The sequence below is a fragment of the Strigops habroptila genome, chromosome 4, assembly GCF_004027225.2.
Source record: "Strigops habroptila isolate Jane chromosome 4, bStrHab1.2.pri, whole genome shotgun sequence".
NCBI classification, from domain to species: domain Eukaryota; kingdom Metazoa; phylum Chordata; class Aves; order Psittaciformes; family Psittacidae; genus Strigops; species Strigops habroptila.
The window spans coordinates 16636577-16664375 of NC_046358.1; the positions used below are offsets into that span (position 1 = coordinate 16636577).

Below are 27799 nucleotides of genomic sequence, written 5' to 3' on the forward strand. Positions count from 1 at the left end.
TAATTCGATAAGAGACTTTCTTTCTTAAGAGTATTTTCTTAGAATATTCACATAGTGATTTGGTCTTTCTAATTTGGGGTAATTCCTTCCTCCCTTCTCCTTAAGTAGGAGCCTGCACTAAAAATAACCATCTAACTAGATCATTGTGGCTCTAAATGTGGGCAGGAGGAAGGCCCCTAACAGTAAGTTTAGCTTCTTACTGAATTCCTGTCTTACTACTGATGCTTTCCTGTTACTGAGAGAGCATTAGACTTTTTATGCTTTTACTAAATGGAGTTGCTAGATAGCTGCTTGCAGGAGTAGTATTTTAGAAAATGGATACACTTAAAACTGGAAGTTGTTGGCTTTTATATTACAATAAGATCACACTTTTTCATATTCTATAGATATGATTTCTTGTGTTGGCACATTGGATGACATACATGCAGACTTACACAACTAAGTACATAGCTGTGAAATGTGAGGAGTGTAAGGTATTGCTGATAGGCATTTCATCATAGATCAAACAGGTATCAACAATATAAATAATGAATAGTCTGGTACAGCTGTATGTCCATGTTTGGCTTTTTGTTTGTTTTTATCTTAACAAGTAGTTTTATTTGTTAATGGTTAGGCATTGCTTTTGGTCTACAAATGGCTTCTTTTAAATGCACTTCATATGCGTATGACCTATTGAAACTTGTTATTTCTGTCAGAATGCTTATGTATAACCTAACTTTCATGTGCAGTACTGTTCTGCCACTTCATTTTCCCACAGATCTTTGTGTAGTGTAGTCAAATAGTGAAATACAACATCTATTTTAAACATGCAGCATTAAATAGTCCCTCAGAGATGTCACTTTTTAATATTTAGAATGATTACATGTATCATAGCATTTCCTATATCATAGTAACCCAATGAGGTTATGCACTTTTAAAAAAGGAATTGTGGATTACTCTTCACGCATCCTGAATGGCAAGGTAAGTTTCAAGTTTGAATTCTGTGTTTCTATCATACATGTCACAGCTCTACTAAAGTCTTCTTGAAAGGATGCCACATTGACTTTAGATTAAGTTTTAATACTGGTTTTATTTTGAAATGCAAAGATCTCTTCAACTTATTTTCATAATGTTTTGTTGTGGTTTTTTGTGGGACCATTTTAAAACGGGGTTCCTAGCTTGTAGCAAGTGCGTGACTTGAATTCAACCAACCAAGTGTATATTTTCATCACACCGCTCTCTTTACTTGGCAGCATCTATCACCAGGTTAAGTAGGACAAGCTGCCTTTCCCTCGCAGGCCTACTCTTGGCTGAAGTTTCAAAGAGTGTTCCCTCTCTGGTACCCAACCAGCCTCCTCGTACTCTGTGACTCCATGCTTTTGCTTCACGGCAAGGTTTGGGGTTGTTCTTTCAGAAGCGCTACTTCGTGCCTCCTGCCTCTCTGCGGGTGCCGGTGCTGGCCGGGTACGCGCCGCGGTCGCGGAGGTGCGGGCTGGAGGCCCGCGGACGGCGGGTATCTAGCAGGTCCCCGAGCTACGGGTGTCGCTCCGCAGCGGATCGCGGCCGCCGCCGTCGGAAGTGAGGTCGCGGTGGAGGGCGGGGCCCGGGCCGGAAGCGAGCGGGGCTGGGCTGCGGGGCGGCGGGGAGCAGGTGGCGGAGCCCGCGGGAGGGGAGCCGTGCAGGTTGGTCTATGGGGCGCGGGGCAGCCCGGGGCACGACCGGGCCGCTGGCGCCCGCTGGGCCGGGCAGCGTGTGGGGCGCGGGGCGGGCGCGCTGCGCCACCCGGAGCCGGGCCGGGCGGGCCAGGCTGGTGGTTCGTGGGGCGGCCGGGACCGGTGTTTCTGCTAGCCCTTGGCCGCGGGCAGGGGCGCGGTCCCAGGCCACGCCCTCGGCCGGAGCGGGACAGAGGTGGGGCTGCGGCCGGGAGGCTGCACCGAGCCCGGGGCGCCGGTGACGCCGAGCGGGGTTGGGCAGGGTCCCAACCCCTCAGCCCCGCCGCCGCGGGGCCTCCCCGCCCTCGCGGCCTGTGTGGGAGCCGGCGGCGGCGCCACTCGCCTGGCCCGGGTCCCCGTGCCGGGTCGGCCGAGGCAGTGCTCCGGGCCGGGACAAGGCTGAGGGCGAGCTCCGAGGGGCGCTCGGTGCCCCCCAGGAAAGCAGTATCTGCTGCTCACTGGAGGGAGAGGGCAGGGGTTAACTGTGCCGCACGGATCGATACTTGCCGGCTGCCTGCTGTTCTCTTTTCAGCAGAGGAACGTTGTAGAGCTTCTTCGTGTGTTGCTACAGCCTCTTAGGCTAAATGTAATACATGAAAACTATAGCTCTAAGTAAATCCTGTTGTTCGTACTAAAGAAAGCCAAAGGAAGCAAGGAAGAACTTTTCTAGGCAGCCTATTTTATTAACAGCTTCATTAGGAAAAAATAAAAAATGTTTTGGTGAGTCCCTTTTCAGGTAAAACAAGTAAAAATTTGTGTCTGCTTATGCACAATTAATTTCTAGATTTCATTCGTTCTTAGTTAAATTGAGTGTTCATTTATTGAAAAAATAGAAAATAAAGCTATTTGTGAAGATGTCCTGAGTCCATGTTCTGAGCTCTCGAGTTTTCAAAGGGGATTGTTTTAACAAACCGTAAGTATTGGGGCCTGATAGACGCTGTCGTTCGAGCTGTGCTGCAACTTTCCTGGCAGTTTTCTCCCTGTCTTCAGTTTGTTACTCAGTAGCTGGGTGGTTTTGGTGATTTTGTGGTGGCTTTCTTTAGCAGTCTTTATGTAGGATTTCGTGGGTGGTGATTTTGTTTTTTGACGGTGTTTTGGTTTTATTTTTCTCTCTCCTTCCCCTTTCCTGTAATTAAATTAAATTAGAATTTTGACATGCTGCTGTGGGGAAAATCTCATTCAGATACTCCACATTTGAATAAAAATACCTAACTTTTTCCTGAGTGGTGGCCCTGTCACTGAGAATTTTTACCAGTAGCAGCCTTAAAACAACATTGTTTATATTCTGTAGCCCAGTCAAAGAATTCATGCAAAAAGTTTAAAAACAACCCAATGCCTATTTATTTTTATCTAATCTTACATTTCATTGTGTTGTAAATTAGATGTGCTTTTATTTGTAATCACAAACATAGAAGAGAGCCATTTTAGTGAATACTAGAATCCATTGTCTTTCTTTTTCAAATAGCTTGCATGCTCCCACTAGACTGGTTAAATTGGTGTCGCTTCCTAATGGCTCTTTAGTGCAAGCTACATCCCTGTTGAAGTTAGCAAGCACTGTGCACTAGTCTTGTAAGATCATAGAATCATAGAATCGTAAGGGTTGGAAAGGACCTTAAGATCATCTAGTTCCAACCCCCCTGCCATGGGCAGGGACACCTTACCCTAAACCACGTGGTCCAAGGCTCTGTCCAACCTGGCCTTGAACACCGCCAGGGATGGAGCATCCACAACCTCGCTGGGCAACCCATTCCAGTGCTTCAGCACCCTCACTGTAAAGAACTTCTTCCTTATATCTAATCTAAACTTCCTCTGTTTAAGTTTGAAGCCATTACCCCTTGTCCTACCACTACAGTCCCTAAGGAAGAGTCCTTCCCCAGCATCCTTATAGACCCCCTTCAGATACTGGAAGGCTACTGTGAGGTCTGCACGCAGCCTTCTCTTCTGTAGGCTGAACAGCCCCAACTCTCTCAGCCTGTCTTCATACGGGAGGTGCTCCAGCCCCCTTATCATCCTCGTGGCCCTCCTCTGGACTATTTATTTGCAAGTAGGGAACCAGCTTCTGTATTTTACTATGTATGAAAATAGGTGTCACTCCCTATTCATGGTGCTGTCTTGCGGCCCTTCTGGCTTGCTGATGCGAGAGCTGAGAAGTTTTATATTGTGAGGTCCTCCCTTGTATGAGTATTTTGAGATCACTCCATAAATTAATTAAGTATACTAAACCAGCAGAAAAATATTCTTGTTTTCTTTTCCTGGATTTGTTTTCTTCTATTTTTGCAAGTAAAGTTCACTGTAATAGAGGGCTGAGGTATGCTGGAGTTGGCACAAGGTAGGAGCAGGAGCCGCTTGGGATGGAAGTGGGGACTGGCACTCCACCCTTAAGGCAGTGGTTTATTCACTTCCCTATGTTTTGTGTAACCAAGCCAGTGATTTATCTAGGCGTACTCATTGTTTCTTCAAATTATGTTTTTTCTAAAACTTAGGTAGTTACATCACCCTTCTTCCTCTTCCCCCTATATTGCTTTCTCCTCCTTGTTATGGAGCACATAGTTTATTCACGTTTGCATAGGAAAATGTTAGCATGTGACTTTTTTGTGGAGGAATGTATAAAGCTTTTACAAGCATATGGGGTAAGTAATGGGTTTAAACTTAAAAAGGGTAAGTTCACGTTAGATATAAGGAAGAAGTTCTTTACTGTGAGGGTGGTGAGGCACTGGCACAGGTTGCCGAAAGAAGTGGTAAATGCTCCATCCCTGGCAGTGTTCAAGGCCAGGTTGGACAAAGACTTGGGTGATGTGGTCTAGTGTGAGGCGTCCCTGCCCATGGCAGGGGGGTTGGAACTAGATGATCTTAAGGTCCTTTCCAACCCAAACCATTCTATGAATCTGTGATTCTATTTGTATGTACATTTAGCTGATACATAAAACTTAACACTAGGAGAAATGAATGAACGTTACTTCTCGAGGCTCAGCTCAAATACTGTTCTCCATAGCTCTAGGTTACTCTTGGGGCATTACATTAAATTAAAGTATTAAAGATATATCCAGATTTTAAAGGATAAAGTGTGACTCAGTCCTCTGTGCTTGAAGATTCCCCTTGGGCTTATCAGCAATCCAAAACCGAACAACTCGGAGCAATTGTACTCTGTGGAGATAGAAACATAAAAGGACTCTGACTAAGCATGCGGTGCTTCTTATTTATAGCACAAGAAGGAATGGAAAACTGTTTTGAATTATTAGGTTATTGCCGGATTACTTCTGTGGCTGATGAACTAATTTGATAACACTTAGACACTCTTATTTTTATGCTGGAAAATCCATATTATGACCTCTTAGTAGATGTGATACAGTTGTGATGGTGTAGATGGAAAATGGTTGCCTTTGGTCTGTGTGAACTCTAAAAATTGGGGTAGGGAGGGAATAGAGAACCTGGTCATGTAAGAACAAAGACTTTTTACACATCTTTTTCCTTTCAGCATCTCAAGAGGAAAGATCCATTTTGTGTATAAATAAGTGATTTCCAGAGGACAGCCCCAATGACAGAACTATCTGCGCATTTACCCCAGTTTCAGCATGGGCAGCTGACAGAAAACTTCCCTGATAACCACCTCAGCAACACTGTATGTAAGAATTTTATTACCTGGTAGCAGTTAAATCAGCATGAGTAATGAGTGTGGATGAACATACAGTTCAGAATGCTAGGAATCTGTTTGGGAGTAATTTTCTCTCATCTGGACTGTTGTGATAAACTGCTGAAAGAAATATTCTGTAAAATATCATCTGATATTCCAAATTAATTTTTATATACAGATAAGACTTCCCCAGTTAAAAGTGGTGCTAGAATGTCCAAGCCCTCAAGAAAAATAGGAAAATGGGGTGGGCGGGACGCTCCCATGTCAGACATTGACCTTTAGAGGATTTGGTGAACTCTCTTGTTCTAGCCTGGCTGTGGTCTGCTTGATTCATAGGTTTCTCACTCAGAGTTCATTTTAGTCTACGTAGAGCTTGAAGCCTGAGTTTTGTTGCTCTTGCTGCAGGACTGCTCCTGTGCAGGAAGAGCAGCGCTGTCTTGTCTGTGAATAATTGTTAAGGTGCTTTCAGAGTTCTTGAGGTTTTTGTGGGGAGGGGGAACTCAAACCATAAACTTTCATGAGATTGCTTTGAAGGACTTGTTGCTCAAACTGTACCCATTGCACCACGTGTGTTTTGGTAAAACCAAGTTTAGATGATCTGCTTGGGTGTGGTGCTCAGGCTCTTGGATTTGTCATGCTCAGTTCTTTGTTCTTGCAATAGGTCTTAAATATCAGGTTTCCCTATGACACAGAAATGCTCTTGTGAGGCTGGGCCACTTGTAGCCATTTTTATGGCAGTGATTCAAGAGAATATTTTGATCCCTGCTCTAACTCTTCTATACAATCCAGGATTTTGAAAAATCCTTGTCTTTATCTCAAATCAGCAACCTGGTATATCAGGAAAAATAAAAAACCAAACACTTAAAAAGTTATTTTTAAATCAAAAAGTCAGTCTGACTAAAACCTTACTGCTTGTAGAAACTGTTAATAAAAATAGAAAAGTGGAAACTTTCCTACTGTGTGCTTTGTGTGGGAATGAAAAAGGGTTATTTTCATCTTGGACAGGTGAGAGATTAACTTTTATTGAACGCTTCTGCTAGGTTAAAAAGGCAGAGCTCAGTAATAAGCTGTGGGCTCACCATCCTTACAGGTAACTTGGTGATGCTTCTTCCCAGCAATGGAGGGCAGATGGTTCTATTTTCTTCTCACTAACAGATTGTACTGATGAATTACTACTACTTGTGCTGCTTCTTTCCATGTTTTAAGGGTAACTCTACGTGTGGTTTCAATAATTAGTTGTAATGATTTTTCTCCCATACACACATCCGCTTTGTTTTTGTATGGACATACAAAAATCCTTTCCTGCTTAAGGATATCCAGCTTCTGTGGCTAACAGTCAGAGTGTGAATGAACACGAAATACTATAATTTGCTATCTCTTCTTCCAGTCACACCCCAGGAGCTCAGAACAGTCTTCACTATCTGTCATTGTATCATGACCTTTAAACGTAAATGGTGTATGTGAGAACTAAGAGGTTTGTGCCCACTGTCAGGCAAGGTGGTCTGCTCCTGATGTATATATCTGGATGTAATAAATAAAAACTCTTATCAAACATGCTAGGTTTTTATCTCTTGGTTCAGGGGCATTACTCTGGGTTTGCTATTAACTATTTTACTGATAGGAAAAAAACACATTGGCACTTTGCTTTTGATACTGTTTATTCACCTGAAGGCACATAGTTCATAACTTACATTTGCTTACGGTGTTACAACAGGTGTTACTGACTTTTTAGCTTCAGAATTTTCACTTTTAACAATGTCTGAGGAAAGTGAAGAGTCTGTTCCTTTGCTTCCACTTCACCAAGAGTCCATGGCTTCTGCTCTGTTTAATACTGATCAGGTAGGATATGAGTGCACTTTGTTCTTTTAAGCAGTGGGGCACACGCATGTCACCTTTAGCTACACTTTAGTAGCCTGAAAGGACAAATTTTTTCCTAGTTTTAACAGCAAATGAGAGGGCAACTCTTACAACTCTTTTGATGCTGATCTGCTTGTCATGCACTGTGTTTTAGTATGTAAAGACATTTTGTGATTGTGTCTTTGTTCCTAACTAGTGAAGAGAATAAAATGGCACATACTGGTGTAATTTCTTCAGTTTTTCTCTTTCTGTTTGAGTTTGAAGTTTTTTGTAGTGGTGTGCTAGTTAATCAGGCTTTTCCTTTGGCTCTTTTTGTGTTGTGCTTTGCAAAGCTGTGGGGTTTTATTTCACTTTTATATTTCTATGCCTAAAATAGGAGTAAGGGCTTCCTCATGCAGGACTGCTATTACAGCAGAAAAAGAGCAATGTATTCTGCAAATGTAGAGAAACCTAAATACTAGGTCTACCTTACTTGTGAAGTGTTCCAAGGCTCTGATCATCTCCAACATAGTATTACTTATGATCATCTCAGGCAGATTATTTAGGCAGGTGGATTTATTGTTGTCATCTTGTAGGCTGAGAGAAATGGAGTGTTTTACTATCAAAGTGAAAAATGTTACATTTCAGCTATAATCCGTACAGAAAGAGGTTCAGTTGCAGCCAGCATTTCAGAATAATTAAACATGATCTCTTTGCATTTTCCCATATTGCTGTTTCTATCTGACTTTTGATAATTCTATGTGAGGACTTTACACAAAATGCCAAGTGATTTATAATGAATCTTTCATTTAATAAGGAATAATATTGAACACAAGATCTTTTTTGGGCTATACTTTAATGATACTAAATCCAAATTAAGGTTAAAACCTTAAGTCTCAAAATCTGTTTGCCTGCTAGTTTTAATTGTTTAACTTCAATTGTTTAAGAGAATTTTAGATTTTTTTTTGTTTCCTTTCCTTATATTCAGTTTCCTTTTTGAAAAAATAAAGCAAATTTTCCTTGAGGACAGTTCTTAAAACCCTGGTGAGCCTTGATCCTGAGGATACCATAGAAAAGGAGTGAATAGGGAAAGTGTTTGGTGTGTATTGTTACTTGGTAATGTTTTGTAGAAGCAAATTTTTCATGAGTTGGGGAAGTTGTAGAGCTTCAACAAAGGTTTTAGCAGTGTCAGTGTTTGCAGTTCAAAGTCCAGGAACTTGTACTCCTTAATCACTTAAGTGCTTTTGAAAACCCCAATGTGAGTTCTGAGTGTAGACTTGACATCTCATCTTTCCTGAGGGTGGGGCTGGGAAAATTCTCTATAAAGAATCTCTGAAATAATTATTGCTTTATCAAAAACCCGCAGTGAATTAATGAGATACAAGTCAGCAGTTATGGGTGTAAATGCTGTTAAGAACAGGTAGTGAGACTTTAACATTGTATGTATAAGGAAAAAATTACTTGTGTAAGCAGAAATTCATTAGGTTATTTTCAATGCCCTATCTCATGTCTAGAGCAATTTTACTAAATGAGTGGTATTTTAAAGATATTGCAAAAGGTATCTTCCTTCGGTTGGTTGTACGTTTTAATCTAAAGCTGCTTTAGTGCACTTAATCGAACTGAGCTGTTTGACGTAACTCTGAAGAAATTAGATTAATTTAAATCTTTATTTAAGTTCTCTTTTATGTTAAAACTCTTTGACTGGAGGAAATGAGAACAGTACAGCACTGACTTTGGACAGTAATGCAGTAAAAAGAAGTAGTCTTACTGTTGCGTTTTAGGGCTTGTTTAGAGTGACTGGTAAACATAAATGGTTTTGTTTCTTTGTGGTCCAGAACAGGTGAAATGTAGCTTACTCTCCTATTGTGTTCTCTATATGCACACGCTGTGTATAAAAGGCCGAATGTCCCCTGCTCATGGGGCTTCTTGCAGAGAGGCAAAAGGTTTGAGACACCAGGAGGAGTGCAGACCCCATCATTTACTTGTAGGTGTTGTTATCAGTCTCTGTTTTTGCTTGTGGTTAATCTTAATTCCATTGGAAGTTTACCTCTGTCCTTGTGTTCAAATTATACCCTTCATGTTTCATGTAGCAGCATCAGGAAGGCCGGGAGGTTCTTTTGCATTTGTGAACAGGAGTGGTGGAATTTCCTCCGTGTCAGTAGAAGGTTGTGGCAGTAGTATCCTTGGGAAAGGAGAGAGAGAATCTGCACACTTAGCTCATCACGCTATATCTCTGGGATCAAATCTCGGTACTAAGACTGAGAATTACCTGAGTTTGATCACATTTCTGTGTCATTCTTCTCCCTAAAAAATGTGGGAACACAATGCCTCTTGAAACTCCATTTTAATATATTCTATCTAGTGTACAGTAGTGGGAGTAACATGGTAAAGACAGGAATTTTCTTGGGATTCTCATGGAGTTAGGTTCATAAATATGTGGCATTTCTAGGAACAGGTATAGTTAATTCATGTGAAGCTGTGAGTAATCTTCTATCATGCACCCTTGTATGAACTGTAGTTCGGACCAAGGGGAAAAAGCTGCCTGTCTTTATTCAGCTTTTTAAATTCTGTTTAAAGGAAAGGGGATGTAGGCTGTTAGATGCAACCAGCTTGCTTCAGCTTTTGCTGGTCTTAATACAAATGCTTCTAACATCACACTGTGCTCCCATTCTTTTGATAACTGTGTGATGCAATTAATTACTACTTTTTAAGTCCTTGCTGAGCCAAGTGTTCCTGACATTAAATATTACCTTACACATACTCCTTTTGCTTCATGTACAGGAGTATGATTGTGGATAGTTGCTGAGGAAACTGGTTTTTATGTGTTGCAGAATGACAGTTGCGAGAGACGTCGCCATGATAATAGTGAGCGCAGAAGAAATGACAATCCTGACTCTGAGACCAATGGGCAGCCACAAAACATTCAGCAAGTGGTGGAACACGATGAAGACGAAGATGAGGAGCTGACACTGAAATATGGCGCAAAACATGTGATTATGTTGTTTGTACCTGTCACACTTTGCATGGTGGTCGTCGTCGCAACCATCAAGTCTGTCAGCTTTTACACACGCAAGGATGGACAGCTGTATGTATCATTTTTTCCCCCTATCTTTTCAATGGACTAACTTAGGAAATTTTCCTTAATCTCCGTTTCTTCAGGAGTCTAATTCAAGCAGTGAACTCCATCTTGCCTCCCTTTTCCCTTCCACCAGCCCAAAGGCAGTTTTGTTTTATTCCGTCCAGGAACCAGACTCTCTTTTTGTGGTACACTTGTTTTCTATCTGGTGAACAGTCAGGATAACGTGGTTGTTACTGCTTGATTCAGATCCTAGTCCTCATTTTAATACTTCATCATGCCCTGTGGTTTTTATAGAATAAACTCAAACCTGAGCCAAAGCCATTTCAGTTGTAGTCTGCTAGAATACAAACATTTTGGAAAAGGAAAAAGCTACTCGTTTAAATGAAGTAACAAATATGCCAAGTTCTGATTTGTCTATGCTGTTTGATAAAGAAATTCAAATGGAAGAGGAAAACACCTTTATGAGGTTCACTTCTGTTGCAGTTAGAGAAACTTTCCTGGCAGGTTTCCTATATAGAAAATGTTTTGGGGTGTTTTTTTGCAAAATATTAATGTTGCCAAAAGAGGGCAATTTCAGTGAAAGCTGGTTTGAGAGAAAGGAAACAAAGGAAGAGCACGGAACCTATCAGAACCTGCAGCAAATCAGGCTAAATGTTCCACTGTGAAATCATTTAGACAAAATGGTTCAAAGTGTGTTTGGCTTTGAAATGTTTGTATAACATAAGCATGTCATCAAATGCTTCAATAAAACGCAAAGTTCTTTGTCTCCATCAAAGCTGTTAATCAAGGAATTATTTTTCTTTATATTTCTGTTTATGGTAAGTGTGCCCACCCGCCAATGAAGTGGTTTTTTCCCCAGTCTGTTGTATGTTTTTTTAAGAAAAAGAGAGTCGAGCCCATATTTTGGTTTGTTGAAATCACCGGGGAGCCTTTCACTGCAAATCCACTAGATGGTGTGCTCATAAAGGTCTAGCTGCGGTAACAGTCTAATGATTCATAACATGTGAGTAATTCTATCAAACAACATGGAGTTCTGGTTTTTTGTTTGTTTTACAAAGTATAAAATAGTATTAATCTAAGAATGTAGGAAAGGCAAGTCTTCTAAGGATTTTTTTTTTTTTAATTAAATTTTGCCTAATATGATACTATGCCACCTTTCACATTTTGCCCAAGTACAAAATAGGTGTTGCTCTCACAGCTCTGAATTGAAAGATTAGTACAATTTCAGTTGATGTTTGCCTCATGTATCAGAAACATCTGCATTCAGTGGCATTTCAGTTGACTCTTTGTTGTTGTAGCATCTACACTCCTTTCACAGAAGAGACAGAGACAGTAGGACAGAGAGCCCTGAATTCAATTCTCAACGCGGCTATCATGATCAGCGTTATCATTGTCATGACCATACTCCTGGTTGTGCTTTACAAATACAGGTGCTACAAGGTGAGTATAATTATAGCTGACTTGGGTAATTGTTCTAGTTTTATTAGTACAGATTATTGAGAATGGAACAAAATGAAGGGTGTTATCAAGGATGAGTGAGCAAGTGTAGCAGAATTGGTGATTCAGTTTGCTGTTTCAGTTTTGTGGCTTCTGTTCTTTTGATGGAGCAGGGAGACAGAGGCCCCTTGCTAACCCTGCTGGCTCTTTTGTCAGTTAGAATTGGCGTACCATTGCTTCCTATTGCTGTGAAATGCCCATGTACTGAAATCTTCCTGCGGTTCAGAACTATGAAGCACAGACCTGGTCCTACCATTCAAAATCTATTCAGGACCTCAAGGGCTTTTCCACTCCCCTCTCCCAACCCTACCCCAGTACAGAAGTCTCCCAACAGTGTGATGGGTGCATGGCTGTACATGCCAGGCGATATCCTTATAGCAAACACAGAGACACTAAGGCTCTTTTGTAAAAGACTTCAATCATCACATAGATGATGTAATCTAGGCAAGTCCAGGCTTAACATAAATAATTGCAATGTCACCTGCCTGGGAGGAGTTGTTTGTGAAAATTTCTGGTTGTCTTTTGGTTTTAATGACCAATTTGACAAGGCTTGGCCTAATAAAACTTCCCAGTGTGCAGCCTGAACCTTGAACCTGTTTCATGACTATAAAACAGGAGGTGGAATCCATGCACTGGCCCAAAGCTTTGCTTTGCTTTCTTTTATTACCAAGAGGGGAAAATGGTTTTGGTCTTCATGGCTGTGGGTGAAGTCCCAGCCAGGGGAAAGTATTTTTGCCTGAATCTGCATACAGCTTGGAATAATGTTTTTTTCGAAGTATAGACTTTTCTCTTTTCTCACAGTGTGGTGTTAAATCTGAACTGACAAAGTTTTCCTTTAAAATTGCCAATTCTGTTCATTCTGATGAAGTCACATAACTGATGTACTTCAGCTAGGTTCCTTGGCACCCAGTGGGTTCTCCTTAGGTGCTGAAGGCATCAACTGTTTTTCAGTAAGCTTTTCACATTTCTGGCTTCCTTCTTGACCGTACGAAGTACTGTACATTCTTCTTACAAAAATAATTGCTGTTTTAAAAAAAATTAGAATGGTCAGACAACAGAAATTTCCTGTAGTTATATTTTATGCTAATTAAAAGAAATATATGACTTATTTTTAGAATTGCTAACAGTGTATTTCTATGCTGCTATACCAGAATGCTGTAAAATGTAGTTCCCTGTCCATCTGGTTGTATTTTGCATGCAGTTCTATGTGTAGAATGTAGTCTAGATTATGGGGAATGGAACTTACAATGAAAGAACATTATGCCTCCAGCTGGTGGTAATAATTTGCTTATTTTCATAAGATTTTTATCTGAAAACCCCTTTGAAGAAAGGAAATACTGTCACAGCTTTACTGCTGTTAGTTTCCTATGTTTCTCCTGTATGTGATAAGTTAAGCATGGCCATCATTCTATCTCCTACATCTAACCAGAAACAGCATATTCGAAGATGATTCTATTTAGCTAACTTTTCTTATACTATTTTTTTTATTATTCTCAGCATTTGTCATAGTTTTAGCCAAATCCGGCTGCTGTAGCTCATTTTAATTGTGTGCATTCTGCCGTCACAGTCAACTCTGTACCAGCAATCAGTTAGTGTTGAAGCTGTTGTCAAATGAAAATTATTTAATTTGTAGGCAACAAACCTGCCATGGTATCCTGCTTGGAAAACAGTGGCCAAAAGTTGCAAGAAACACTTTGGAAAAATCACTTGTATGAAAAGAGACTGGTGATCTGAAAAATGCTATAGCAAATGAGAGACATACTGAGAATAAAACAAACTTCTGTGTGTGAAATGCCCACTTAAGACAAGTCTTGAATCTACCTTTAGTACTGTTGACAATAGTTGTGCAAAGTGTGTGCAAACATTTGCTTTGGTACCAATGGCCTTGGAGTTCGACATTAATAATGTTTTATTCTTTACTAGAATGAAACAATAGTATTCACCCTAATTTCTTAAGTGGTATAAAGGTTTAAGAGCTTATACTACAAATAGAAGAATTACACCTGGAAGTCATGTTGTCATTAAAGGAAAAAAGTGGTTTCAACTAATTTTAGAGAGAATTAAAATTCCTCTTGTTATGTCATTACCTAGATATAAGGTAGCTTTATAAGCTGTTTATGAGTAGGATTCTGTTTCAGGTACCTTTCAGTCTTCAGCTTTAGTACATTTTCTTCCCTCCCCACTAGCTCTGAATGACAGTTTGACGGACCGAGACAGATACTTTGGCAGTTTTCCTGCAGCATCTTTACAGGCATCATGCTTATTACATGTGGGAAATTAGATCTTTTAGAGACTATACTAGGAAATATGGAAAGCCAATTTGTTAGATTAGCAAGTTAAATGACAAGTTTTATTAGGTCAAAGGTTGAATTTGAACCTGTTTTGAGGAACAGTGTGAAGGATGAGAATGAATGTTTCAAAAATTGCTGAGAATTTAAAAGATGCTTATGAAAACCTTAGTATTAGCCTAAATGTTCTAAATTACTAACTAATAGCTAGATTATTAATTTGCTGGCAAGTCCTGGTTGCCTCACATAAGCATGATTCCTTTAGTCTGTGTGCATGTTTTAACTTTTGCAGAATATTTTAGAAACTATACCATAAGATGCATTCTACTACACATCTTTCAGAAGAGAAAAAGATAACACAATTTCTAAACACTTTCTGAATGCTTTAATCTGGTGAGCATCCATAGCTAATTTTCTACTAAGCATATCTAGTTGAAACAGGATTTCTTATACAGCTTGAATTTCTAGATTATTGCTTCTGACTGGTTTTCTACTTGCAGTGTTGAGTCTGGTTTTATATGTAAGATTCTGTGCTGGGAATTTGACAAATGTGTTTCATTCTCAGTTTAGAGATTACTAAAGCTACAGGTCTCTTCAATCTAAATTTTTAATTTTGCACAGTAATATACAGGAGTGCTGTGCACTTTTGTCAGTGCGAAGTCTGCATGTCTTTCATTTCCAGGGTTAAATCTATGCTTGTTCCAGCTGAGTACAACCCTGAAGTGTGTTTTGTTAAATTGCTGGGCATGCGTATCTGCGCTCATATCAGAATTAGGGATTATGTCTATAGACGATTGGTATATATTGACATGAGCATATAGAAATTCTTATATAGTTATTCATCAATAACATGCTAATTCTGAATTTCAGCAGATAAGAACTGAAGGTTTTCCTGTGTTCCAGCATTAAATTTTGTAACTCTATTCTGAAAACGATTTAGAATCAGAGCAAGCTCTGTAATTGCACAAAAATGAATCATGTTTTCCATCTGTGTTAATGCCAGATACTTCTGCTGTTAATGCCACTTACCAGAATGGCCTAAAAAATATACAAACAGTAGTTTTCACTGTATAGAGCCTCTATCAAAAGATCACAAAGCACTTACGGTTCATAAGTGTAAATTGAAATACCGTAATATGTGTAGACTAAATATGAACTTAGCAACAACTAAAAGAGAGATATCTGAGTATTAATTTTCTTGCTTAAATCAAAAGAGAAGATAACCTTAAAAGCATTTTTAAGTAGATATTAATTAAAAAAAAAAAATTAAAAAGATCTGTATTGATATCTTTTATTCAGGTGATCCATGGCTGGCTTATCATTTCTTCTCTTTTGCTGCTTTTCTTTTTCTCATTCATCTACCTGGGGTAAGTGAACTAAAGCATTAATACGCTATTTTTAATGTCTCACTTTGTCTATTTTACAACTTGTCCTTGAATCTTAAGAAGGATGACAGTGAGTAAGCTATTGCAATAAAATTTTTAGTTTTATATAGTTCCATAGAGTACACATAAAAGAGATTTATGGGTTTACAGTGCATCTGATGTACAGAAGCTGTCCATCACATGCATCACCAGAATAAGTTGTCTTCCACACAGTAGCTTATTCTGTTAGCATATCTTCTGGTAACTTTAATTTTTCATAGCCATATGACTCAAGAGCAGTTGTTTACATTGTGGCTTTGGTGCTGGGCTGTATATGCAAAGGCTGTTTGCATGGGAGTGGCAGAAAAGAATCAGCTGAAAAGAACCTGCTGTCTCACCAAAATGTATCCCATGTTTTTCTTTTCAAATTTGGAAGCATGCCTTTATCCAGACATCAAGAAAAGTTGTTCACAGTACTTGGTATTTTCTAAAACAAGCAACCTGATCAGGGTTTGTAACTAGAGTTATGCCACAAAGCTATTACACTGTGTGTATTTTTGTACCACTTGATGACATGTACACTTCTCTTTGAAGAAGCTTATTTAATTTGGACCCTAGGGGAGGAAAATGGTGTTCTTTCAGTCACTAATTTTTGCCAAAAGTGATCTGAGATGCCTTTTTTTGGTCAGTATTTTCTCTAACCTTAGTAACGATTTTCGAAATAGAGGGCAAGGTACGCTGCACAAGTGCAGTGCAGGCTGGGTGGAGGCAAGTTGCCAGACTCACCTTCTTTGGGTTTGGGTTGCAGCTGGCACTCTTCCATGAGCATGTGTGAGTAGAAGGACTAAAGGCTTTTCTCCTTCCTTCCGATGTTCAAAAATCATGTGCACAGTCAAAATGTCTGGTTTTGCAGTCACAGAATCACAGAATGGTTTGGGTTGGAAAGGACCTTAAGATCATCTAGTTCCAACTCCTGTGCTGTGACCCACGACGCCTCACACTAGGCCATGTCGCCAAGGCTCTGTCCAACCTAGGCATGTGCTTTCCTGTCAATTTCTGCTTTGAGAAGGAAATAAAACATTAATGATAACTTTCAGAAAAGTGAAAGAGTTGGTGTGAAACAAACACTGGTAAAATTATCCCTTTTGTGAAGAACAGGTAAGTGCTAGTTGAAGATTGAATTTACATTTGTGCAAACATTGAATATGAAAATTTTAAATAACAATATTCTGAAACTTGCATCCGTAACCTGTTTACATTGTTTTGAGCAAATGTGGTCCATATTATTTTCTTTTATTTCTTTTTTAGTGAGGTTTTTAAGACATATAACGTTGCCATGGACTACATTACGGTGGCACTCATGATCTGGAACTTCGGTGTTGTGGGCATGATTTGTATTCATTGGAAGGGTCCCCTCCGGCTCCAGCAGGCATATCTCATTATGATAAGTGCTCTCATGGCCTTGGTGTTCATTAAGTACCTTCCTGAATGGACTGCATGGCTTATCCTGGCTGTCATTTCAGTGTATGGTAAGGTCTGGGGCAAGGCATAGTAACAGGTATTACGGTGGGAATTTCTTCTGTTCCCTGACTTTCCCATTTGTCTGACTAGACCTTTAAAAAGATAAAGGGGGGTGGAGGGTAGTAGGAGGGTGTTGGTGTCATCCATAGCAGAGAAGGTGATTACAGACTTCAGAAATAAGATCACGATCTAAACTGAGATCAGTCCCCTACAGCTAAGGGCTTTGTGTGACTGTGTGATGCCATCTTCCTTCTTGTTTTCTGGACTTTCTGGATTCTTTGGGGAGGAAAATTGAACTGATTCAAGAAAGGAGGAGATAAGAGACTTATGTTGCCATTTTGATCTCTTCTGTAAAGGTGGAGAGCTTTTGGCTTCTCATTTTATCCGAGAATTTTTGAAAACTATTTTATGTTCAGAATTTAGGAGCTTGTTGTTTGTGTACAGTCCCATACAGGTATAGATCTGCCCAACCTATAAATTGCTCAAATTTGTGGACATAAACAGCACCCTGATCCATGTCTAATAATATAATGAGAAGGAAGCAAGGAATGATTAAAGACAGTTTTAATTGCTCAAAGTCATTTCACATTTAGAAGAACATGGTTATGAGATCTGTTTCCTTGACTTTTTAAAATACAAATTCACCTGAATTATCACATACTGGACTTTTTCAGAATGATGGCTGGTACCTAGATGTAGTTTTTTCGTAAAGCTTTAGAGGGCAGTGAACAATTGGTAAGAAGATCACTCTATATCCCAAATACTAATTTAGTTCCCAGGCAAGACTAAAATCCAGTTACTTAGACATAATTAAAACATTGCAGCCATGAAGATGTGCTTGTAACTTGATTTTGTTTTGTAAACACGTAAGTGTGATGAATGTGTACGCTGAAAGTCACTGATGGTGACAAAGACTGAGAATGTGTCCAGCTGTAGAAGTGCAGGGTTTAGTAAGATTGGATTAGCTCTGGTAGGTCAGTGTACTCCCTAGGTGTGCTCTGCTTTCAGAGGGAGGAAAAATGTCTCTCGTGTGTATGCTCATGGATCATAAGGCACAGAAAGAAAACCTTCCCATCCCCACTTCCACCCTTCGTATGACTGGAACAAATCTGAGTATCCCAAGCATTCAGCCTTCATTCAGTGATTGCAAAACAAAATTACTCTTTAGGTCATATTCCATAATGTGGTTATTTTGAGTATGGGGGGGGCAAGTTTCAAAGCCTGTGACCCCACACTGTCAGTGCCAGATTTTGTTTCAAATGAATTTAAAGACATACAGTGAGTAGACAATTGCAGATGGTAGTGGCAAGGTTAATATGTAAGTGTTACAGATTGCTGACCAAATATGCAAGACAAGGGAAGTGTAACTGAGGTGGTTTGTGGAGTTGCAAATTTCATTAACAAACCATTGACATTCAGCTGAGAAAGCAAATGGAGCATCTGATAGATCAGTTTTTCTTAATGCTGTGCTTTGATGACTAACTTGTTTCAGTTACAGTCATCCAGTTAATTTAAAAACAGCCATCCTGTTTTGGAAATTACTGATTTTTCAGTTAATTTTTACTTGTTCACCCTGTTTCATATGCTGTTCCATGAACAAGAATTGAGAGAAGTAACAAAAAGCTGCTGTCTTTTTATTATGCTAAACATGCTTTGAACACCTCTCAAGTCTATGCAAACAGAGCATTTTTCTGCAATGCTTAATAAACCTGGGTTTTTTCCTGTTTGTGTGCACATTCACTTTTTTACTCTGTAAGTGGGAATAAATTTACAGTCATGCCTACTTCTTAGAAGTTATGTGAGCCTCACCTGTTGTCTTAAAATTTGTTATAGCATTGAGCTTGGTTTAGGAAAAGCTTTGATAATAGAAAGCAAGCTTGGGTATTTCCAAGATGCTAGTTGAAAGCAAATAATTCGCAAAAGTTACTATTCAACTTACAAGTCAACATACAGATACATTTACTGTTGCATGTTATCTTAAGTGAGGAACATCACATGTTTTTTGTAAGTATGTCTGCCATGATGTAAGATCTGTTCACTCTTCTTTTCAGATTTGGTTGCTGTCCTATGTCCTAAAGGTCCTCTTCGCATGCTAGTTGAAACCGCTCAAGAGAGAAATGAAACTCTATTCCCAGCACTTATTTACTCCTGTAAGTACATTTCTCACTCAGCTGAAGTGATTTGCTAATTTTTCTGTGTTTTAACATGGTGCTTGTCAGCTGGAATTTTTAGTCTGTTCACTGGGGCCTCAGTTTTCCTTTCATTGTTGATTCAAAAGTGTGGAACATCTTCTGGCTAAGATCTCCCGAGATAGATAAAAACCAGTATGGCCTGTTACAAAATATGAATAGGAATAATGGTAATACATTAAGCTGTGAATTAAAGCCTATTCAAAGGGAGTATTTGTTTTCAGAAAATATTTATCAGCTTTAAGTGCTTAAACAACCTGTGTGTTACTGGAAGGAAAGGGAGAAATTGCCAGGAAGAGGTTCGGTTGCAGCACTCTTTTCTCCAGGGCTTGTCTTTTTTAATACATTGTTTCTCCCCTGCAGTTGTGAAAAATAAGCTACTGAATGCAATTTGCTGTTATCACCTGTGTAATTAGTACGTAGTTCCACTGTTTCTGAAGTTCCACATTAGAACTTTTTAGTTTTTACAACTAACTGTTGCTAGTTCTACTCCTGTGGATAAACAGTGAAATAGGTTAATGGTCAGTCATTTTGCTACTGGTGCTCCAGAAGGGCCTGTATTTGGAAGCAGGAAGTGTGCTGTAGGGGGGCTATTTCAGGGACAAGGTTACAGAGAATGGGGAGGGTTTTCTTCATCTGTGACTCTTGCTGTGTTTTACTGATACTACTCATAGCTGCCTGTTCTGTTTTGTGGGAGGAGAGGTTAATGCTAAGAAACCACAAACCTAAATTAAAATACACGATATCAGTGTGACGTTTCATTACCTCCAGATTGGAAAGTTCGTTGTGATGGTGGGGGCAGAGAACTATTAAATTTGATGCAGATACTGCCTCTAAGTTGAGGTACCTCAGTACCAGTCTTAATAGACCTTTTTACTTGCAGGTAAAATAACTGATTAGTGGAAAAGAGTAATGAAGTTGATTCAGATTTTCAGAGTGGGCCTCCTCATATGTAGGAGTATTTTCTCTGGCAACAACTGTTGCCATTTTTTCATCATCTAAGTAGGAATAAGACTTTTATTTGCCAAATTCTCTAAATGCATGTTGTAGCTGGTACTGGCCGTGTTCCAGGTATTACTGTGCTTTAATGAGAGTAAAATTGCCTGTTGCAAAAGACAGTTGTACCAAAAAAAAAAAAAAAAAAAAAAAGAAAGAAAAAGAAAAAGAATGGATTGATGCCATTATCTGACTAGCTGTGCTGATGGGGTTTTCATTTTTCTGTTGTTTCTCTTCTAATAGCAACAATGATATGGCTGGTGAACATGGCTGAGGAAGATCCAGAAGCCCAACGGAAAGCTTCCAAAAACTCTGCTTATGATAAACAAGGTGAGTTTTACTTTGACAGGCCTTCATAGTTGTCGTTTTGTCGGAATACATGTTTATGGATATTTGGAGGTTAGCTTTTTAAGTGTTCTGATTGCCGTAGAAGAGTGAAAGCTTGGAGGCCATATTGAGAATGATGAATCTGTCAAGACTTCAAAAAGTCTTGTGTGGTTAATGTTCTTGCATTCATTTTTCTGGGATCCAGGATGCTGGTGGTGAAATGACTGTCAATAGGCAACTATTGACTGAGCTCAATTGCTTGTCAAATTGGGATAATATAGCGTAATGCTAACTCATTTATATTTGTATTAAGCAGAAATGTGTCTAGCTCTCTTGGCTACGGAGATGGTGTTTAAAAACATGGGGTTTATTTGTTTACATGTATAAGTGAAGCAGAGTAAAGTTTCTGAATTTAACATGCTTGAAGAGGTGTTATGTATCTGTGACTTTCACTAACATTTTCTATTTTACTGGAAAATTAAGCAGTCAGTGTTGATTAAAGAAGCTAATAAAAGATGAGAGTTTGCACCTTAAACTGCGATCTTTAAATTAGGTCACCACAGAAGTTCCACTCTGTTATGTTGAAGTACTCCAGAATATTAGGACTTGAGCGTAACATGTAGATGCTGTGACTGCAGAGTGCACTTTGACTCCGGATTGTTTAAATAAGTATTAAAATCCTGAGTGAGAATGTCTTGTAATGGTGTGTGCCAATGTTAATTGTTGCTAAGTATTATGAAATAGCTCTTTTTTTCCTCATTCATCTATATTCTCACATATGGAGAAATTGTCATGTTAGAAGGCACATTTTTGAAGGCAATCTTAAATGCTTTTCTTCCTTCGAGCTCCTGCAAACCAGGCTCGGAATGAAGATGCTGAAGCAGATGATGGTGGATTTAGTCAGGAATGGCAGCAACAAAGGGACAATAGAATAGGACCCATTGAATCAACACCTGAATCTCGTGCTGCTGTTCAGGCTCTACCTAGTAACTCTCAAACAAGTGAAGACCCTGAAGAACGTGAGTATGAATTACTGTGCCCAAAAGACTTAATAAATCTGAAGTTAGTTAGTCTTAGGTATCCTGGCTGCACAGATATAGTATGCTGTGAGCTAATAGCATCAACAAAGAGCTGCTGTTGCTCATGATCAGTGCTAACATGCCTCATAGAAATAGATGGAGTTGCTTTTTGGTAGCTGCAAGAGTGAGTAGAATTGGCCAAATTGCTCTTCAGTTTGATACACAGACTTAAAACTTTAAAAGCACAAGTTGCTTTCAGACCATTATACAGTCAGTTGCATTAGCTTCTTTTCTATGCAGTGTTTTGCTGTGTATCGTCTCTTTTGTATTTTAGGTCCTGTAAAAGCAGTCATTAATGTTTTTTGCCTCAAGATTAAACTACTGTAATCCACTCTGTAGAAAGCAATGTTTAAAACCTAAATGGAGACTGAAACAAATGCAGAATGCCAGGAGCTTGCTTATTTTTCTCCAGCATCTTCCTGAGGTGCACCATCTTTGGAAAGCATATGACATCGATACTCAGATATCTGTTTTAACAGACTTGTGATTTCCATTTGCAGTTTAGCTGCTATTAGATTTGCAAAGCTCTAAATAAATCAGGGTCTGCCTGTCTGATAAACTACTCATCCCCATGTGATGCTCTGTATGCTGCAGGTGCAACTGCCTCCTCTGATTCTCAGGTGCTCCTTTGTTTCAAAAATTGTTCTTAAAGTAGAAGTCTTTTTTTAATTTACTTTGTACCAAAAATTCCAAATTCAGAGTGTGTTACAAATCCATTTTAATTTCTAGGGCTTAGAAAAATAACATAAAGATGCAAAAATTTTAGGATTTGGGCAATTTTAGTTAGTTAAGTAGTTAACTATAACTCTTTTCTGGTCAGACTAATAATTTTCTCCCTCCTGTATTCCTACAGCGAACAGTAATGACAGATGTGCAATGATCCAGACTTGTTAGCCAGCATTAGCTTACTAGAAGTTCGGAGCAGTGCATTAGAAATTTGGAGGGTTCACTTGTGTGGAAGGAGTTGCCTTTGCTTATTGTTCTGTCACACTGAAAGCAAGCATCCAAGTTTTGTTTCAGCGGTTTTGGGGTTGCCTTGTTTCTCCTCTATCTTCTTCCCCAGCCCCTTTCTTTTTTCCATTGTTTTTTCTTCCCCAGTGACCAACCAGGCATACACCTCATTTGATACTCTGAGTTCTTCTTAGAACTAAAGTGAGTTTTGAGCTGGACAGTAATCAGGTGACAAGGTAAACAATAGGCCAAATGAAAACAGCTGATGACCCAATGTTGGCCTTTCTGACTTAATATTTTGGACTAAAAGCTCAAAGTGTACTGGTGTTCAGGAAATCTTCATTATTTTGTTTGCAGAAATAATTGAGTGTTGTGTTCCTAGAGTTGTTGCTAAGGTTGGTAATTACTGTTTAAAAGAATAAGACATTAACTCATGAGTTTCCCTAAACTTCACATCTTAGACTAAATATGTTGGGTTTTTGCCTTGGTGATATACTCTCTAATCACACACAAGTGCTTTTTAGAACTACCTTAGTAAGAATTTTGTAGGAAAATTGGGAGGGCAGTGGAACATTTTGTTGGATATGGGTTTCTAACTGGCAAATAAAACACCATCTGCAAGGGGCTTATTTGTTTTCTCCCTCCCTCAGCCATCTTAAAGAAATTGTACTTCAGTATTCTGTTGAATATAGTATGACAACCAAAAGTGGACATCCCCCCAACAAATATTATTACAAATATCTGTGTTTGTATATATTGCATCTGTATGTACAGGGGAGTAGGAATATAGAAAAATTCTGATTATAGGGTGAATTAATTGAGTGTTATAATGTTCCTAAGCCATCTTGTTTCACAAGAGTTTTTCTTTATCACTTGATTCGGGAGTGATGCTAGTTTTGAAAAGAAAATGTTCTTGCTAGCAAGTCTTGTTAAAACTTACTGTAAATCTGTATTATTCTCTGACAATTACTAATATGTAATATTAGTAGATTGTCTGGTATTTAATGCTGCTATATATTCACTTTTGCAGGAGGAGTAAAGCTAGGTTTAGGAGACTTCATTTTCTACAGTGTTCTTGTTGGCAAAGCCTCCGCAACAGCAAGCGGTGACTGGAATACAACATTAGCATGTTTTGTAGCCATATTAATTGTAAGTATGATGTAATATTATAATAGCCATAGTTTCTGTTGTTCATCAGAGACAAAGTAATAACTGCTGCTATTTTTAATTTGGAATTCATTTATCTGAGGGCCAGACTGAAAACTGATGAGGTCTTTAGCTGTGATCTTCATTGGCTGTACATCTGTCACTTAAGCCTTTAGTTTAGGAAGGCGTGCACTGTATGTTGTATTTCTGTGAGATTAATGCTTGTATATATAATCTTTTGCTTGTCAGAGTTCCCTAATTTCTCCCTATGTTTTTTGTTGTTTCTTTTTTTCCCCTCAGGGTCTGTGCCTTACACTTCTGCTTCTTGCCATCTTTAAGAAGGCCTTACCAGCTCTTCCAATCTCCATAACCTTTGGGCTAGTTTTTTACTTTGCTACAGATAACTTGGTGCAGCCTTTTATGGACCAGCTAGCATTCCATCAGTTTTATATCTAGCACACTTGATGCTGGTATGGATATTTTGTAGCAAATCTGCAGGAGGAAAAATGGTTTTGCTTCAGTTCTCAACTGAGACTGAAGTTTAATACACAAGATTCTAAGCCTGAATCATTACAACTTCCTCCAGTGGCGTGGGTTTTTGTTGGTTTGTTTGGTTTTTTTCCTGAGACAACTGCTGCACTGGGCACCATAAGAGTTTTCCTGTGTGAAAGTGGCTTCTTCCCGATGGCCGGTCTAAACTGGGTGCTATTATATCAGAAGTAATCTGATATATGTATATATCTCTGGTGAGGACCACCGCTGTGAGAATTGCTATGCTTCCACCAGCAATGTGATCTCTTACCACAGGTTGATTATTTTCACAGCATTAAGGGTGCTCAGGACTTCCTTGATGTTAACACAGGAAGCTGACAAATCACATGGAACTTGTCCCTGTAACTGCTTGAAGAGAGAGAAAACCCAATTCAGACTTCTTCAGCAGAGATTTTTTGACAGTAGAGTCTTTGTGTAACGAGAAAGTACTTCGTAGCAATTTGACAAAGGGAGAAAGGACTGTCACTCGAAGAGTGTTCCATCACTTCATAGCCTCTGTGCCTGAGCGTGCTTGGTTTATTAAATTTAAAAGCTTCCCCCCTCCCCCCCCACTTGTTCAAGACCCTCTTCTCAGTTTTAATACTTTGGATCCTCAAGCATGGAGTGCACCTTCTATACACCTGCTACGGTTTATGTAGCTAGTTAGACTTGGACTGAATTATTTGGCATTAGTGGATCATAAGATCCTAATTTGGATCTTAGATTCTAGAAGGTCAATAAACTACATTAAAAAGCAATTTCAGGACTTGTCTGTGCTCTTGCAAACCATTTTGCTAGAACACCATTTCAAACCCTGTGTTTGAGAATAGTCACTAACAGCACAGACTGCGTTGTTAGTGTATGTTCCTTCATTGAAATTCTTATGAAATAAGTAGACATCTGCAGCAATCCCAGATGGAGTTTAGCTCGCCAGATCTAGAGGCCAGAGTGCTATTAGTAGCACTTCTAATGCATCATTTGAATTTTTCCTCTTCAGAAATGTGGTTTACGGTTCAGTTGACCTGAAGTATTGGTCACTCAACTATGTAACACCTCAGGCTGGGCAGGGTTGGCTTTTTGGGTTTTTTTTTTTTTTTTTTTTGGTTTTTTTTTCATGCAGTATCTTTATCGGTGAAGATACTTAAGACATTACTTAATGTTACTGAGAAGCAAAATTCATGACCACCTTCATTTTAATTACCTCTCCTGTGAGGAACCTGAAGAAACAAAAGACAATTCAAAATCACTGAAAAGAAGATACAAGATTTTGAACTTCTTACAAGAAAATTAATTGATTCAAACCTTAAAGCTGCTAAACTCTGTTTTCTTCTTCATTTGAAGAATTCATTTCTGAATAGTTGCTTGGAAATGAGTCTTGTGTGAGATGAAGATGTTTTTGCCATAGGCTTTTACTCTGTACAAGTGATTTCTTTTCTGAGGGAAGCATAGGGAGTGGGTACTATTGATGGGCATTCCATTTTACTTGCATCTTGATACTGGAGTCCCTGCCAAGTAGAAAAACTGTCAAAATCCTGGCAAGTTCCTTTTACCTTTTTCTAGGGCTTTGTTTTAGTGCCTATAGGTTCAAAGGACTGAGACATCACAGATGCTCACCAATCATTGCCCAAATAAGGGAAGAAAGGCTATGATGTAATGATCTGCTTTAAAACCAGGAAAGGTTTACTTGGATTGTCCTTGGAAACATCTGTCTCTTCTAGTATGACTTGCTAACTGCAGTGTTAGCATTTCCATTCTCATAAAATATGTTGTCTTGCCTCCTCTAAAGTACTTTCATTCATTATCTGTGTATTTCAGCCATGAAATAAATAAATAAATTTTATTTCAGCCAACATGGCTTCAGTAAGGGCGAGTCATGCCTGACAAATTTGGTGGCCTTCTGTGATGGTCCTGCAGCATTAGCGAATAAGGGAAGAGTGATTGACATCATCTACCTTGACTTTTGCAAGGTGTTTGACACCGTCCCACACGGCATCCTTGCCTAAATTAGAGAGGCATGGTTTTGACCTGGTGGATAAGGAATTGGCTTGATGGTCACACTCAAAGAGGTGTGGTCAATGGTTCAATGTCAAAGTGGAGATCAGTTGATGAATGATGTTCCTCAGGGGTTGACGTTGGGATCCTGGGGTTGGAACGAAATGATCTTTAAGGTTCATTCCAGCACAAACCATTCTGTCATTCTATGATCTCATTTGTGTGCTGATGTGTTATGGATAGCGTTATTAAACCAACCATATCAAAATTGCTTACACTGACTTTTCAAGTCAAACTTGCTTGTGTTTTCTAGCTTAAATCACTGTTCCATTTTTGAAGCCTGACCCTAAAACAGGTTGTCTGTTTTTTGTTTTCTACAAGACTTTTACATGTTTTTATACTATTGTAACTTGTCCCTTTCCTGAGCATTATATCTAAGAAAATTCCCTTGTGTGTTTTATTGGGCATCCTAACTTTTGTTTTGTTGTGAAGAACAGGTTTGCTAAGAGTTGGCATCACTAGCATCAGTTTGCATATCTGAGCCGACTCTCAGTTAAGAGTTGTTAATTAAATGCCACAGTTATCTTTATTATTTGGGGTTTTGGCTTAAATATGCACCATGGGAGCACTAGCTCTAGGAAGAGTTGCTTTAGAATCTATAGAAATGCACAAACGCCTTTCCACATGCTTGAGTGGGTGTTAAATGTACAACCCAAGGAAGAGCTCAGAATCTTCAAACACTAAATTGCCTGTCTTCCTCCCCCCAGAGCTGCTTCTGCTATCCTGAAGTTTTAATTTCTGAGCTAGTGTGGAGTTACCGTAGTGGAGGCTGTAAAATTTATATTCACAGAAACTGTTCAAGTTTATGTATTTGAATGTCAAATTCAGAAGGGAAACTGCTTTTCAAGCCCAAACCAATATATGTTAAAATAAACTGCTTATTACCAAGTCTTATGTACACTTTCAAAAACCAGATGAAATTTTCTAGATTTGCCCTCTTATACCAAGTCATGGTAGCTTATGTTCCAAATGAGATCTTGCAGCTAAAGATTATCTCAGTACTTGGGTCCATGATGTTCAGTTGAGAATAGTTTTTGTTTGCATATGGGTTGTTACTACATAAGCGTGAAGGTTGTGTCACTTTCCTCTTCTTTGTCTTAAAACACCAGTCTGAGATTGTGAACCATTTCAGCTTGGCTAGCTTGGTATAACTGAAGGACTTCAATATGTAGTCTGCATTTTTGAGAGTTTTTGTTGTTCTTAAATTAGTATGTTAATGACAGCACATTAGACTCTAGCTCTGAAAGAACTATTGTGTAACCCTAGTAGCTAGGTACTGTATGACAAAACTTCTCAAAATGCTTTATTTAAAAAGAAATTACTTTTGGCAATGATGCTGTTGAAACGAGTTTAATAGACTGTGGAAAATGTCTGCACTGTGATTGCATCTCAGTGGTAACTTGGTCATTGGGAACGCTGAAACATGAACCAGAATGGAATTCTACACTCAAAGCATTTGCTGTTTTCTTTTTTACAAACACTGGTTTGTACATAACCTGAATTGAATGTGAATGTTTTTTAAACACCTTTCCTGTTCTTGATAAGATACATTTTTGATAGATTATTGCAAATTTTCCTGTATTTGTCTTAATAATTAAAATAAAAGTTGCATGAATCCTGA

General features: G+C 39.0%; 1 protein-coding gene across 5 annotated transcripts; it reads left to right on the plus strand.

Moving 5' to 3' along the window:
* Positions 1–1561: 1561 nt before the first annotated feature.
* Positions 1562–27799, plus strand: PSEN1 (presenilin 1). Of its 5 annotated transcripts, none has more exons than XM_030483394.1 (12): positions 1600–1661; positions 5167–5310; positions 7037–7161; positions 9990–10243; positions 11536–11677; positions 15322–15389; positions 16695–16915; positions 18959–19057; positions 20336–20422; positions 21265–21438; positions 23480–23598; positions 23896–27799. In XM_030483394.1, exons 3-12 carry the CDS (start codon positions 7078–7080, stop codon positions 24049–24051), a joined length of 1404 nt encoding a protein of 467 aa, XP_030339254.1. In that variant the 5' UTR covers positions 1600–1661; positions 5167–5310; positions 7037–7077; the 3' UTR covers positions 24052–27799. The 5 variants fall into 5 exon arrangements, with proteins under 5 accessions (XP_030339257.1, XP_030339254.1, XP_030339253.1 ...); XM_030483393.1 differs by having other exon boundaries at positions 1601–1661; positions 7123–7161; XM_030483395.1 differs by lacking the exon at positions 1600–1661 and adding an exon at positions 5684–5781 and having other exon boundaries at positions 5244–5310.